General features: G+C 36.5%; 1 protein-coding gene across 3 annotated transcripts in view; it reads right to left on the reverse strand.

The window, feature by feature from the left end:
* The window catches only part of Acer3 (alkaline ceramidase 3), a 77,888-nt gene that overhangs the window by 34,828 nt on the left and 26,256 nt on the right, over positions 1-16,804 (reverse strand). The window contains exons 1-5 of one of the 3 annotated variants that reach the window (XM_029479541.1): positions 16,103-16,209; positions 9,856-9,966; positions 5,353-5,405; positions 2,946-2,998; positions 1,346-1,427 (exon numbers count right to left, since the gene is read on the reverse strand). In XM_029479541.1, coding sequence (XP_029335401.1) covers positions 1,346-1,427; positions 2,946-2,998; positions 5,353-5,405; positions 9,856-9,943 — 276 coding nt within the window. In that variant the 5' untranslated portion in view covers positions 9,944-9,966; positions 16,103-16,209. Of the gene's footprint in view, positions 1-1,345; positions 1,428-2,945; positions 2,999-5,352; positions 5,406-9,855; positions 9,967-12,231; positions 12,413-16,102; positions 16,210-16,804 lie in introns of those variants that run through there. The other 2 variants (XM_029479540.1, XM_021167164.2) reach the window with 2 other exon arrangements.

Below are 16,804 nucleotides of genomic sequence, written 5' to 3' on the forward strand. Positions count from 1 at the left end.
TTTTTTTTTTTTTTTTTCTAAGTTCTAGGCTCAGAACAGAACATGATGTAGCCCAAGCTGGCCTCAAGTCCTTGTGTGGTCCTCACCAAGCAGTCTTTTTTTTTTTTTAATTAAAATTCAGAGGGAAGTGGGGGCATGCTGAGACAAGGTCACACAGCTGAAGCTGGTGTAGAACACACTATATAGCTCAGGTTTATCCTCCTGCTTTAGCCTCCACATACTGGGATAGCAAGCATCTTGGCTTCAGGAATAAATTAAATTTTAAAGGAATTCACTTTTATTGTGTTTTAATTTGTGTGTGTGCATGCACACACACGTACACACATGAACAAACAGCCTGCACATGCGTGTAGGTGAGAGGAAGGCAACAGATCCATCAAGAGTTAGAGTTAGAGTTAGAAGGTTTGTGAGCCACCTGATGGGGGAAGCAAGTTGGAGTCTTTTCTAAGAGGGGTATGCACTTAACTACTGAGTCATTCCTCTAGTCCCCAAATTAATTAGTTAAAAATTGTTCATAAAGACAAAATTGCACATATGTATGATATGCTAAGTGCACTCATGTGGTCTTAATTGCTCCTCTGTTTGCACATCACCATATGACAGGTTCTGACCTCTACTCTTGCAGTCACTATCTTTTGATGCAATTCTCTGTCACATTTAACTTCCCTAGTAGAATGAATTCTTTCATAGACAGCAACTGCTTCTTAGTTACTTTTGTAACCAGTACATGATGTAGATTTCCAACAAATGTCCCAATTAACATTTTCTTAGTTCAAGGTTAACAGTGAAAACAGTCACAACTAGGACCATGGTAGAAAACCTCACTTCTTGTTTTCAGTAAGTTAGTTCAGCCTTCAGAAAAGCATTTTGTTTTTGCCATCGCTACTAACTAAATAGTTACTTTTCAACCTTCTCCTCATCTAAAAAAATTAAAATCTATTTTGGGGGCTGGAGATGAGAGATGGCTCATTGGTTAAGAACATCTGCCATTCTTGCAAAGGCTCCAGATTCAGTTCCCAGCATCCACATGGTGCTTCACAACCCTCTGAAACTCCAGTTCTGGGAAATGCCTTCTAACCTTTGGAGGTACTAATCACACAGACGGTACACATGCACATAGACAAAACTCTCAAACAGAAAAAAAATAAACTAAACCTAAATAAACTTTTAAAAGATTTTTCAATTAAAAGTAATTTTTGAAAAGGAAATAAACATGCAACTCTAAAAATAAGACATTCCAATTAAATAAAAATATTTCAGTTTGACTAGCTGACATAAACACTGGAAACTTAACTGTTCCAATCTCCTACATGGCACACCTCACTAGAGATAAAGTATAACTTACCGTGGTTACTGTTAAACTGTATAGAAATAGGGTAAAAAGAAGATGGTAGTTTATTGAGCTCTTTGTCTTGAAACACTCAAACCTTTAAAATAAGAGAAAAAGAAAATTACTTTATAATGTACAGCCAGAAACAAACTGAATGCTGCTTACATCTTGCCCACATGCCTTTATGATTCAGAAGTACTCAAGACTTCTACCCTTCCACCCTCCATGTTAGAAACACTAAATGTCAAGCAGTGGTGATACATGCCTTTAGTCCCAGAGCCCAGCAGCCAGAGGCAGGTGGATCTCTTTGAGTTCAAGGGCAGCCTGGCCTACAGAGTGAATACCAGAACAGCCAGAGATACACAGAAAACTAACTGTCTTGAAAAATCAGAAAGAAGGAAGGAAGAAATGAAAGAAAGAGGAAAGAGAAGTGGAAGGAAAGGAAAGGAAAGGAAAGGAAAGGGGAAAGGGAAAGAGAAAGGGAAAGGGAAAAGAAGAGAAAAAGGAAAAGAAAAATACTTAACTGTATACAGATGAGAAGAGGCTAATGGGATCAGCAATAGTCACAAGACTTCAGCAAAGACATGAAGGTCTTCAAATATGGAGTTAAAGAGACAACTAAGTCAGTTAAGTAATGGGAGTCAAATATGATCTCAGATAGCCTACAGCTGATATCTGGCAGCCAATGTGAATAAACAAGTGAAGAATGAGCAGAAAAATAAACTGGATGAAAAGAAAAATAGAAGACTTAAAGCCATGTGGAGAATAAGGAATGAAGAAAAGAGAGGCACAAGGACATGCCTTCCCAGTTCTAATGAGGCAAGACTGTACTCCCTCCTATTTGGTTTCATGGGCTGCCCTGTCTGGCTACAGTGGGAGAGGATACGCCTAGCCTCTTAAAGACTTGATGTGCCAGGGTTGGGGGGATACTCAGGGAAGCCCCCACCCACTCAGAGAAGAGAAGGGGGATGAGGGAAAGGATTGTGGGAGGAGGTGACTTGGAGGAGAGCAGTGAGCAGGAGATATAGTAAATAAGTAAAAAATTAAATTAAATTAACATGCAAAATTTAAAAAGTACATTTCATTAACAGAAACTAATGTTGGCTTAGCAGTTAAGAGCACTTGCTGCTCTTGCAGAAAACCTGGCTTCAGTTCCTAGCACATCCATGGTAGCTCACAACCCTCTGAAACTCATTTCAGGGGATCCAATACCCTCTCCTGCTCTTCTCATACAAGGCATGCATATATTGCACAGATATACATGCAAGCAAAATGCTCTAACACATAAAATAAAAATAAACAAAGTAATAACTAAAAAAGAAACCATTCATACTACAGTACAGAGAAACTACCCTCAAACTTTATGGAACAATTTTATGGCACAATTTGAACACATTCTTCACTCAAGAAAAGGAAAAATGTTTATTTAAGTCAAGTTAAAATACTATCTAGACTGACATTAGGACTTTGAAATCATAGTTGTTAATATAAAACATTATTGCAACTTACCAAAACCTAAACTCTTAATAATATCACATTTTTAAACTTCTACATTACATAGCCTAGAAATGCAATTGGACCAAAACCACACTGAAGTTTAGATGTAAGTACTCACATGCAGTATACAAATATGCAGCAACTGTAAATCATGGGGAGCTCATCCAACAGCTACACAAAGCAGAGAAACAAAGATGTGAATATAGAACAGCTACAATTATGGAAGTTAAAATGAAACTTGAGGTTGGTTATGATGGTCATCTCTGAAGCTAAGGAGGCGCCTCAGATGTACATCGCACTGTGTAGCATGCCCAGGTCCTGGTTTCAACTCCTAGTTGCTCCCCCTAAAATTATTAATTCTTATTTAATTTCTTTTACTAATTATCTACTATATTCATCACCACCAAACTCACTTGTACAGTTTGCTGTTTTTAAACCATCAGAGTTATCTACCCATCCTTCTAAGGCACACATCTAAGTGGCACAGCTGACTGACTTCCCAAAGAGCAATCAGAGTCCTGGACAATGAAATCATAAATGGTTGTAAATGTGCAGATTTGAGAAACACTGAGGAAGTAAAATAAACAGAGAGAAAGATGAAGAAAAAGAAACTATAAAGAATATATCAAGTTTCTTGCTTAACATTTCAGGATATATTAGTACAGTTTAATGAGATTATGGGAACAGAGAAAATGACAAGAACAATTTTCAGCATCTGAGCTTAAAGTACCTGACATAGACATTAGGTAGAAATGCCAATCAAGTAATGAGAAGAAGGACAAATCTGTGGCTCAGGAGAAAGGTATGAACTCCAGATATCTGTGGCTTACTTAAAAGGACTACATTTACGGAAGTATAGATATGCATTCATTGACGTGCACATGCATGTGAAGGCAAGTGTGTTTTCCTGAGGCACCCCCCCCCATTTTGGTTTTTTGTTTGTTTGTTTAAGATTTATTTATTTATTTATTATATGTAAGTACACTGTAGCTGTCTTCAGACACTCCAGAAGAGGGCGCCAGATCTCGTTACAGATGGTTGTGAGCCACCATGTGGTTGCTGGGATTTGAACTCTGGACCTTCGGAAGAGCAGTCCGGTGCTCTTATCCACTGAGCCATCTCACCAGCCCCATTTTGGTTTTTAAAACAGAGTCCCTCACTGATCTGGAGCTTGCAATTAGGGTGAACTGGCTAGCAACCATAAAGCACCAAGAATCGGCCTGTCTCTCCCGGGGCTACAAGCATCTACTACCACTCTCGGCACTTGTATGTGGATTCTGGGAACCAAACTCAGATTCTCATACTTGCATGGCAAGCACTTTACTGACTGAGTTATCATTACATCTCGTTTATTTTTGTTTTTTCTTTATTTTTAGCAGAAAGAGAGGTATTGTTAGGCATGCATACACCCTGCACATGTGTGGAGTTAGAGGACAAAGTATGGAAGTTGATTCTCTGCTTCTGCCACTGGGATCGTAGGGATCATACGCAGGTTTGGACTTGATAGGAAGCGCCCGCCTTTCCTTTTGTATTATCTCACTAAGCTTCACCTTAGTGCAAAGGTGCTGCATCCCCTGGAACTGTAGTAATAGACAGTTGTGAGCTGCCACATGGATGTTGGGAACCAAACCTGGGTTTTCTGTACTTGGCATACAAAATAATCAGTTTTGAGTTTTAGTAGCCAGGACTTCACAGAGAAACCCTGTCTCAAAAAGCCAAAATAATAATAAAATGTTTTGCTAACATTGTTGTACCTGCACACCATTTTACTTTGCTCCTACTTGCCCTCATCACTCATTGTTGGCTTTTCCTCCCATCAATCAGTCCCCCTTCTTTCAAGTCATCCATTTAAAAAATCTGAGTAACACAAATACACAAGTCTCATTCCAAAACTGTAACTAAGAAAGTTAAGCCCAGCGAAAGATCTGAGCTCTGGAGTGATGGTGTGTGTCTACGAAGATAGTCCTGAGGACGCAGCTGGTCAAGTGTTTGCCTAGAATGTGCAATGCCTGTCTTCATACCACAAACAGCAAAGACAACGATGAGTCTGGCAAAGGTCAGATCACAAACCTTAGCTCAAATTCGTGAGTTTAAACTATGGGCAGGATTAAAGGGTTAGTGATGATAAGCCAAAAGGGTCAAATGACTAGGTATATAACCACTGTGAAGCAAAGATAAAAACTAAACGGGCACCCACTCAAATGGACACCACTAATACATGAAAGACTACAGACACCTAAGAATAAAATGTTTTTGTGAACTGCTTACAACTTTTTAGGACACCTCCATGTAACTGCTTTCTTTAATGCTGTTCTAAAATTACATATGTCTGCATGGAGTTGGCATACATACATAGAAAGCCATACTACTTCTTTATATGGTCAATTTGAGTCCTTTGACTCAAGTGAAAGACTTCAAAGATGACAAGTCCCTGTTTTTATTATCCTTTAGTTATGTGTTCTTTTCTTGAATTGAAAGTGTCTCTAAACTAAGAGAAATAATCACTTACTTTTGCCATTACTCACCTGCATTTCATATTTCAGAGTCATGTGGAAACACCAGGATCCCATTCCTACCACTGAAATTAAGACAAATAAATAAAAAAGATTCACAAGAAATTCTTTGGGGGCCAGAGTGACTTCAGAAGACAGTAGGAAGTAGGAAGTTTATTAAGGTCTTGAGACAAGATACAGCTGATGCTGAGTTAGTGCTAGGATTGAAGATTTTGGTATAGAGGAAAACAAGCACAGTATAATATTTCTAAAATTCTCTCTACTAGGTAATTTAGTATACTAACAATATTATTTCTATAAAGTAGTGAATGCTCAAGATAAGCTTTAATGTGCATAGTTGGTCAGTTTCTTTTAGCACGCTCTTGTACGTCTCTAATCCATAAAACCTAGCAATATAATTTAAAAAGTCACAATATCATCATATATACAAAACTACTGTAAAGACACCTAAATGCAACTCTCTTAAGAACTTGCACTGGCTGATTTGTGTGTCAACTATCGCAGAGAAAGGAGCTTCAGGTGAGGAAATGCCTCCATGAGATCCAGCTGTAAGGCATTTTCTCAATTAGTGATCAAGCGGGAAGGCTCATTGTGGGTGGTGCAATCCCTGGGCTGGTAGTTTTGGGTTCTGTAAGAAAGTTTTGGGTTCTGTAAGAAAGCAGGCTGAGCAAGCCAGGGGAAGCAAGCCAGTAAATAACATTTCTTCATGGCCTCTGCATCAGCTCCTGCTTCCTGACCTGCTTGAGTTCCAGTCCTGACTTCCTTTGGTGAAGAACAGCAATGTGAAAGTGTAAGCTGAATAAACCCTTTCCTCCCCAACTTGCCTCTTAGTCATGATGTTTGTGCAGGAATAGAAACCCTCACTAAGACAGAACTTCTCTGGAGATAGCAACACCCTTGAGTGTACGTCTGTCTCTACATGTAAATACTTAATTAATTTTGTTTCATTGTGACACATTCTATAATTCTTTCCATGACACAAACAAGGATCCAAGGCAACATCTCAGACACTGGTGGTAGCTTTTGGCTGTGTCTCTTTTTTTTTTTTTTTTTTTTTTATTTATTTATTATAAGTACACTGTAGCTATCCTCAGATACTCCAGAAGAGGGCATCAGATTTCATTATGGATGGTTGTGAGCCACCATGTGGTTGCTGGGATTTGAACTTGGGACCTTTGGAAGAGCAGTCGGCGCTCTTAACCACTGAGCCATCTCACCAGCCCTTGGCTGTGTCTCTTATTGCCACAATAAATAGTTCTATGTATTGAAGTTTTATGCTATGCCAAGTATGCTGACCACTATATACGCTCTAGTTCCTTTCATCTTTTATAGAATCATTATCACTTACCATCTGGCTTTCATGTAATTCATTGGCAACAAAGAATTATACATGGCTTTAGCTAATTAAGTAGTAAGGAAGGTATTCTAACTCAGGTTCCTTTATAAAATACTTTTAATACAACTTACATATCTAGGAAACAATTACAGAGATATGTACAAAAAGGTATAAAGATATTTTCAATTTTCTGGCCAAAAAGTGGGCTTCCTGAGCATGGCTAATAAAATTTTGCAGCTAAGTATGGCTTTCATAATAAATATTGTATCAACAATCCATACATTCCACTCCATGCTAATTGAAAAGAGAAAAAAGAAAAACACCCCTCCCTGTTTCTGCTAGTGCTAGGGATTAGTGTTAGAGCCACGTCCATTGTAAGCAAAAGCTCTACTAGTAAGCATCCCAAGCAAAAACAAATTGTAGATTGAGACAGAGTCTAAACTGTACAGATTGGTCTCAAACTCACTATGTATCTAGGCAACTCTCCCAAGTGGCAGGGAGTGCATATATGTCCCATTACACCTGCTAGGTGTGTAGTTCAATTTGTCTACTTTTCCTTACATCTGAATTTAAATCACAGAAAGTCATTTCAAAATGCTAGACATAGATTCACACATTTTCTTTCAGGATTTTTAATATTTTAGTTTTAAAACTTGTATTTCTGATTGATTTAAAATTTGTTTTTGTGTATGTTATGAGGTATATAGTCAATTATTTTCTCTGGCATTTCATTTATGAAAATATTTTGCCTTTGGTCCAATGACTACAGATGGCATCTTTTTCAGTGTTTGGTACTCTGTATGTGTTCAGGAATTGTATACTTCTATTTTACCTCATTTGTTAGCACATAACTATTCGTAATAGTTCCTTATGATTCTTTCGTTTTACTGTATCAGTTGTAATTAGTCATTTTCATTTCACTGATCATATGTATTTTTCTCTTTATTTTTGCTCTAATATTTATTATTTCCTTCCTTCTAGTACTTTTAAGGTCTATTTTACCTTTTTTTTTATTTCATGAGCAACATGAGGGTTACTTGTAGTCTTCTTGATATAAACATCCTTTTTTGAACTGCTTTTGTTATTTCCTACAGATTTTCATGTGTTATATTTCTACTTGTTTTTTCATTCTATTTATTCAGGAGTATACTTTAGTTTCTACATATCTGTAGAGTTGCTAACATTTTCTGTTATTTATTTGTAGTTTTACACTTAAATTATTTCAATTGTTGAGACTTGTTCTGTGAGCCAACATATGATTTGTCCTGGAGAACGTTCCATGTGCTATTAGGATACATACGTATTCTGCACCAGTTGGTGTTATGTTCTGCACATGTCTTAGTTGTATTTGGTCTGTAGTATAATTTAAATCTGCTGGAGTTGTTGATTTTGCCTGGATAGTCTGACCAATGCTAAAAGTAGGATGTTAACAACTTCTTCTATGATTACATTACAGTCTGTCATTTTCTTTATATTTGGCTCTCTGTTGTTTGCTACAGAAATATATTTATGATCATTGAATTAATCTGTTTATTATTATGTAATGTCCATCTTTGTCTCTTTCTACAATTCTTCCAGAAGTATTTTATCTGACATAAATGTAGCTACTCCTTTTTACTATTTCCATAGAATCTCTCATTTGGAGGCAATATATAATTACAAGTATTTTTTTAATCATCCAGCTATTCCGTGCTTTTTAATTAGAGAGGTTAATCTATTTGCATTCAAGGTAATTACTGATAAGTAAAGACTTGTTACTATATTTTAAGCTTTTTAGTTGTTTGCGAATACTTCGTTCTTCTATTGCTCTTTTCTTTGTGGTAGTGACTTTTCTTTAGTGTTTCCTGATTCCAATTATTTTCTTTTCTTTCTTCCTTCCTTCCTTTCTTTCCTGCTTGCTTGCTTGCTTGCTTTATTTATTTATTTATTTTTTGCTTTGTAGTTACTACAAAACTTACCAGGAATGTCTTTTAATAGGTTATGCTTAGCAGATTAAAAACTCATTTGATCACATAGAAGAAGCAAAAACAAAACAAAACAAAAAAAAACCTTCATATTTTAACTTTTCTTAAATTTTAATGTCTGATGCCACAAACTTTTATATTTTCTTATCCACACCATTAGTTATCATTACTTTAGTAGCTTTGTCTTTTATCTTTCATAGTAAAGGTGTAATTAACTTATTTAATTATGAATTGTATACCTTCATACATTTAAGTTACTCATTGATGTCCTTTCTATTGGTTAAAAAGACTCCTTTAGCATTTCTAGTTAGGCAGGCTTGGCTGTGAGTGTACACTCTCAAAACAATCCTCTTAGGTCTCACAGTACACTAAACTTGCTTAGTATACTATTGAATCCTGAGGCTTTCACAGATACTCTTGTCCATGGATAGATGTTATGTGAGATCTCTCATTACACAACACCATTTATGGACATTATCTCTCATATGCCACACCTTTTGGTGTTTATTTCTTCATCTGAAACTGTTTACTTAAGTTAGAAGATTAAATTATAACATCCATTTTTAAATTAATTGAGGGAAGAATTTTCATTGATGTGATTTTCATACCTTGTTTTTCTGACAAGAATATTATATAATTTTTCTTTGAAACTGAGTTTTGCCTATGTATACCATGATGGTTCCAAACTCTTGACCTTTCTGCCTCAGGCTCTAAAGTACAAGGATTGTAAGCATATGCCATCATACTCAGTCCCTATACACTACTTGAGAGGTTACAGATGTATGCAGTGTAAACATAGAGTGTGTAAGAAAATTATAAGATGTAATTTAAAATAGGGTTTAGCTCTAGGGTGAGACGCTAGACTGAGAAGGAAAAAAGGCAGAAATACAAAGAAAACTTCTATTTTATCTGCAGTAGCACGTTTCCTTTAAAAAGAAAAAAATTAAGATCTGAAGCAAATAAGAAAAAAATCCTGATCTGGCAAAGTTGGGTAGAAAAACATGTTTATTTTATTTTATTATCTCTATTCTGTACAGTTATAGTCTGAACTTTTTTTAAAAAGTTATTCAAAAGTACAGTTCAAGTCACTGTCAAGGTCTGTGAGGTTTCAAAGTGTGTTCAAGTTGTATACCAAGTAATTGCTTTTAGAAGTAAATGAGACTAAGCATCCAGTGCGGACTGCACATGCGTGTTCAGACGAAACAGTCTACATACCTGTGAGTGCTAAGTAAGCAGCAATGTACCGTTTCTCCAGTCTATCTCTAACGCCTTGAATTGCACCAAAAATTGGAGGTATGATCATAATCAGGTTACTCACTGTATTCCCTACAGGAGAAAAAACAGGAAGATATTTAGATTAACCAGTATTACTTAAGGACACATTCATTTGGTCTTTAGCAATAGTTAAATAAGAAATTCCTTGGAAAGACTGTGATAAGATATCAAATTACTACAAAAAGGCCTTACTTCAAAAAAATTTCTCATAATAGTCAAATAAAACAAAGATACTTCCTAAAAAATGAAACTAAGAATGTTTTAGAGTGTATCAACTTAAGAGGAAAATCTAAATTCTAAAAGTAAGAATCCCAGAAAAAAACTCAGAGATAAAACAGTAAGCTAGCTGAAGATGGAAGTTTATACCAATGTTGCACAATGACAATATAAATACTGACATTTTAATATAATATAGTATAATATAATATAGTATACTATAATTAATGATAATATAAATAACTCATAATTTTGACTGTGCAATTGAAAAGCAATCAACTGAATGTTACATTTTATGTATTTTTGTAATATTTCATTTTTTGGTAATGTTCTTAGTTTACAAGATACAAGACAGTAGATTTTTAAAATTTAATTTTTCTGTAATGTAATGGATCTTATAGGACTTGTTTTCATCTTTAAAAATACAAAGCTCTAAGGAACAGCAGAAAAGCTCAGCGGCAAAGGTGTGTCACCAAGTCTGATGACCTGATTTTAATCCCTGGGGTCCAAATATATGGTGGAATAATCAATTCCTTCACACTGTTTTCAGATTTCCACATGTGTTCTGGAATGCATATGCATGTGCACACATGTAAACAAAATAAAACATTCAGGCCCTAAGAAAAAGGAGGCTGCTAAACTGAATCAATCGATTTCAGGTTGCCGGACCAAGGACATGCTGCTTTGGGAGGGAGGCTCTGTGTTTGTGTTAACGGGAAGAAGAAAAGGCTTTGGAGCTCTACCAAAGTAATATAGATCAGATATGTAATATAGATCAGATATGACAGGGGAAGAGCCCTTGAAGATCTTGGCTACAGACAGGAAAGAAAATTTCAAGAAGACCAAACAGGACAGGTAACATGATTTGCTGATCCCTCCACATGGGTAACAGCTCTGAAACTGGCTTAGATATAAAAATGTCTCTAGCCAAAACTTCAGCTAAAATTAGTCAATAAATCTTGTTGATTATGATATCCTTAAAATTCATCATGCCATCCTTCACATGGCATGAATGAAGATTTATTCATTCATGCCATGGTTATTGATCAAACTGGTTATTGATCAAACTATTGATCAAACTTTCACCTGCTCAAAGAGCAAAATTTTATCCTTAGCTGATCTGTACACCTTATACAATCCATACAAATATCTTTATAGAACTAAAACTTTGGTTGTAAGATTCATATATTGCCCGGAGAGTTTGGAAGAGGGCATCAGCTCCTCAGGACCTGGAGTTACAGATGATTGTGAGCCAACATGTGGGTTCTGTGAACTGAAGCTATGTCCTGTGCAAGAGCAGCAAGTCTTCTTAACCACTGAAACATTTCTCCAGTCACATAGAAAAAACTTAAATGAAAATAGCCAGTTCTGGCTGGTGAGATGGCTCAGTGGGTAAGAGCATTGACTGCTCTTCCGAAGGTCCTGAGTTCAAATCCCAGCAACCACATGGTAGCTCACAATCATCTGTAATGAGATCTGATGCCTTCTTCTGGCGTGTACTTACATATAATAAATAAATCTTTAAAAAAGCAAAAGAAAACGAGAAAATGGCCAGTTCAACAAATATTTCAAATCGCCAATTCAACAATATGCAACCAAGTGGTTTTTCTGAATTTAACATATAGGTTGTCCATTAAGAACACACATACACAACTGCAAGATGATGCCCATCCATGTGTTTTTAGAAAGCCCTTAAACAAAGACACTAAAAAGCCAAGGACCAAAGTAACCAACATTCAGTGTCTTGTTACTTCATGTGTCCTGCAACAACAAATGTTGGCATATTGTTCTGAAGAAGAAAAAAGCACTAAGAAATATGGTGAGGCTGCAGAATGATGTGGTGAACATATATAAATGCTGGCAAAATACTCACATGCATAAAAAGTAAAATTTTTAGAAAGTATTTTCCAAATGTTATGGCTATTCACAAAGCAGACTAGTAAAGAATGGGAAACTACAAAAGAGCTCTTATTTGATTGAATAAAACCACTAGATGAGACTTTGAGAGGACAGACAAAAACAGTGACTTGGAGGGGTGTTATTTCAGCTATGTGCATAGTTGAGAATACCACAGAATCTTAAAACAGCAGAGGAATTCACCTCAGTATTTCCATCATAGAAGGGTAAAGATGAGGACCACTCATGAAAATGAAACTGGGAAGGTAGATTTCTTCCAATGAAGACAGAATCTCTGGATTCAATGGATGCACCAAGTGTACCATAGAGTGACTGTATTCCAAAACTCTATTCTACAATGTCTTTTAAAATTTCTAAAGAAGAAGCATGGCGCTACAAGATTTTAGGACTGTGAGAAAAAAAAAAGAAAGAAAGAAAGAAAGAAAGAAAGAAAGAAAGAAAGAAAGAAAGAAAGAAAGAAAGAAAGAAAGAAAAAAAGCACACCTCAGGAAATTTTAACATACCAAAAAACAAAGCAAATATCATAGAAGCTATCTATGGTATGGGAAACAGAACATTTACGAAAAAGAACAAAACCAACAATTTCATTTCTTTGTATTTTACATTCTTAATAAAAACTAGAGTACTTGACAACACCAGATAAATGTTTTCTGGATCCTGGGAAGAAATAGTTTTTAACTGCAAATTCTGTTATTAGCTCAAATATAGACTTTGTACATAAAATACAAATCTACACTTTGTCCTTGAGGACACAAGGGACAAATCTTTGCTTTTGCTTCAATTTACTCTTAAACAAAACATTTTATAGCCATAATCTTACATTCCAATTTTCCTACCCCTTCCCACCCCTTAACAATTCATCTGTTATATTTTGATACAGAATTGAAGTTATATTTTCTTACATTGATACAGAATTTATATATTGATACAGATTTAAGGTTTTCATTGGTATAAATCTTTACAGTGATACAAAATTCAAAATTAATTTTGTTACTCTTAGATATGAATTGTGCTTGTGCAACTCATTTAGGAACACAAGGCTTAGAGCCAGTCCTTCTAATAGCTGCTATTACAAACTGTTTAGGATGATTAAGGAATGCAAGTTAAAGGTCAGATAGTAAACTCATTGTAATATTAGATTCTGATTAAATTACAATAAAGTGTTTTAAAATTATTAAAACGGTAAATAACTAAGAGTAGTCAAGATTTAACAGTTCAGATATACTATACATACACTTAGTCTTCAAAAGCATCAGAGATCCACAGAATATGACACTTAAAATCATTTCATTATTAATAGATCTTTTGACTAAAAGACGTGTATGCTCCTGACAGTACCCCCTTCCCACTTCAAAGAAAATATGAGCATCATTACCTCCAACTGGAGTTGCTTCAATTGTGGCAAGCTAGCCACTGGGTAAGAAATAGCCTAATTCCATTCTGCAGACAATTAGACAATTACTGTGTAAAAAGGGACACACAGATTCAGGATACTCCACTGCTTAGCTCAACCAAGACAGGGTAAGCTAGTCCTTCATAATTCCTGCTTCACTTAAGGTCTATCAGATGGTTCTTCTGGGCCAGAAGGCTGAAGACAGATGTTCTACTGTTATAAGAAATTGGAAGCTGTCAGCAGTCAGCTGTCTCTACAAATTGTGTAAGTTTTGGAAGCTATGTCTTTGTGTTTCCTACATATTCGGGTAATATTTAATTCTTTCTCAGCTCTCTGATGGTATTGAAGACTAGTTATGGTCTTATAATTGAAATTAAGTTGTTTAGCACTGAATAAGATGATCTAGATTTGAAAGAATGGTTTTCAGTTGGTAAGGCAAATTAAAATTAAACCTAATTGAGGTACAGAATTGTAAACTCTTAAGGTTAGGATATACGATAGAATACTTTATCTAAACTGCCAAATATAATGAACTGGATGTTATAAGTGTATATCATACCTTACAATTTACATAATTGTTATAATTATGTTCAGTGTATGTCTGAGAGAAAAGAGCCTTTTTAATTTGACAAAAAGGAGGAAATGTAGTGTTGCGGGAATATTTAAAAAGAACGGCATGTTCCCATGCTACACCCAGCTACTCTCTGCCCTGGCGGGCTGGCCGGCTATGACTGGCTGGCATGGCTGACCTGTTCTTATCTCGTGGAGACTCTCCGACTCAGACCTCCAGCATTTCTCACCCAGGTCACTAAGTTCCCACTGGCAGATTGCTATCATGCTAGCCTCATGTAATGACCACCCACCTTGCAGTTAGCTATTAAAATTCCCAGTAACCTGGTAAAATCAAACCTCTAGAAGCTTATAATTAATTATTTAGGTCCAATTGATAATGGTACAAGCTGCCCACCTAGATTAGACAAGTTACTCCAACTATTCTATCCCTATATGATATTATATCTACCTGTGGCTATTTAAAACCATGAGTAATCTAAATCATCCTGTTCGTTCTCTATCTTGTTTTTCTCCTCCTGTCTCCTTTATCACTTCCTGTTTCTGCAACTCTTAGCTCTGCCTCCCCTTTCCCTGTGGAAATCACAGGCCTCCTGCTACACTAAAATTTAAATTAGTTGGACAGGGAAAATCCTGCCACAGTGTAGTGGGTTTGGCTTAATGTTGCTTGTATTCTAAGGTTAATTTTAGTACCCAAAACTGCTTACTTGAGTGTATGCACATAAGACATTGAGAGACCCTTCTCCCAGTTGGTTCTGATTGGTAAATAAAGATGCCAGCAGAAAATAGGGGAGGGCAGACAGAGATGGGATTTTTAGGATTCCTGGGCTTGGGACCCAGAGAGGAGAAAAGAGGAGAATCTGCCATGCTGGGAGTAGGAGAAGAGAGATGGCATGCCTGAGAAGAGAGGACAACAGGGAAGCAGAGCTGGCATGTGAAGGAGCCAGGAGAGTGAGGCCGAGTTGGGTAGCCTTCTGGGTCCAGAGCAGCCTGATAGAATATAGAATTTAGTAAGCGAGAACTCAGGATTATCAGCGAGATTAACTTCATGAAGGTTATGAAGTGGCCCAGCCATTGAGCTGATTAAGGAATACCAAAATATAAAGGCTGTATGTGTGTGTGTGTGTGTGTGTGTGTGTGTGTGTGTGTGAGAGTGTTTCATTTGGGAACATAAACTTTTGGGGCAGGTAGCAGAAACGCCCCACCAGGATTTATATATTAAAAAATATTACTACAATTGTGTAACCAGCCTGGAATATGTGAAACCCTGTTTCAAAAATACACACACACTATACCCATCAGAAATCTCCCTTCTAAGGTGCCAGTAAAAGCCAACAGGGGTAGATGGGGAAAAGGTATTGACTACGATGTGCTTTGGACTAAACTTCAGGACCTGGGTACTAGAGAAGTCTCCTGCACTTGTAGGAGCTATATACTACTAATGTCACTTGGACCAAGAAGTTGCCTGGCCACCACAGCAACACCAAGAAAGAAAGGCCCTTCCTCCTGTGTTATATCCCTAGTGCCCTCTACTGATAAAGTTTAACTTTTACTAGTTGTCAAAGGAACAATTAAAGATAGTATAGAATAAATACTGAATCTGGAACAAAGAATAGGCAGGCAATAAATTGATATCTAGCACAGTTAAACTGATTGCATCAATTGTGTCTGATCACAACTATGGCTGGCGAGGGTTACCTAACAATCACAATAAAAATAGGAGTTTGAATGAAATAATATTTTTCTTCCTTTTCTTCATATATTTTAATATAGCTATATAGTTTTAAAGTATTAAAAAGATGAAAAATAGAAAAATAAATGCTAGATTACTTCTGCTAAGAATTTAATTAGGGTTAGGGTTAATGCCTAGAAAATTATATTAAAATGAAAACATTCATTCACATACCACACAACAGCTGATAAATATTAAATAAAAACATTGTCCTTGGATATAGATTTAAATGAATTAAACAATCTTTTATAAAAAGGCTGGAGAGACAGCTTAATAAGTAAAGTGTTTTCTCTATAAGCATGGGGACCTGAGTTCAGATCTCCATAAAACACAGGAAAGCTGGGTGTGATAGCATGTACCTATAACCTTAGCAATTCGGAGTGCGGGTAGAGACTGGAAGATTCCAGGGGGGTCACTGGCTAGCCAATCTAGCAGAAATGGTGAGCTCCAGGTCCAGTGAGAGATCCTGTTTCAAAACAAGAACAGTAAGGTGGAGAGTGGCGGAGGAAGACACCTAATGTTAATCTCTGGCTTCTATACTCACATGCATGGGGGGGTGAACGCTCACTACACACATGCACACACACAAAAGTAAAAATAACTAAAAAATCTTAAAAGTTTAAACAGTCTCTTTATATAATACAATTTATAGACCAGTTTGGCAATATTCTAGTAATTCCAAAATTGCTTAATAAAGTCTTTCTTTTCAAGAGAGACTCACATATTAAAGTATGGTGTTACGACTTGAAGCTGAAATGGCTCCCCCACAGGCTCATTATTTGACCCCTTATTCCCCTGCTGGTAATGCCACTTTGGGAGGATCTGGGATGTATAGGAGATGTCCTGACTGGTAGAAACAGGTCCCTGCTTTCTGTCATGCACTCTGCTTCTAGATCCACCACACGCCCAGGCTTCCATGCCTACCCTACTACAGTGAGCCTAACTCAAAATAAATCTTCACACTGTCATGTATTGTAGTCATAATGTCCACAAAACAACTAATAACAGAGAGAGAGAGAGAGAGAGAGAGAGAGAGAGAGAGAGAGAGAGAGAGAGAGAGA

The sequence above is a fragment of the Mus caroli genome, chromosome 7 (assembly GCF_900094665.2).
Source record: "Mus caroli chromosome 7, CAROLI_EIJ_v1.1, whole genome shotgun sequence".
NCBI classification, from domain to species: Eukaryota; Metazoa; Chordata; class Mammalia; order Rodentia; family Muridae; genus Mus; species Mus caroli.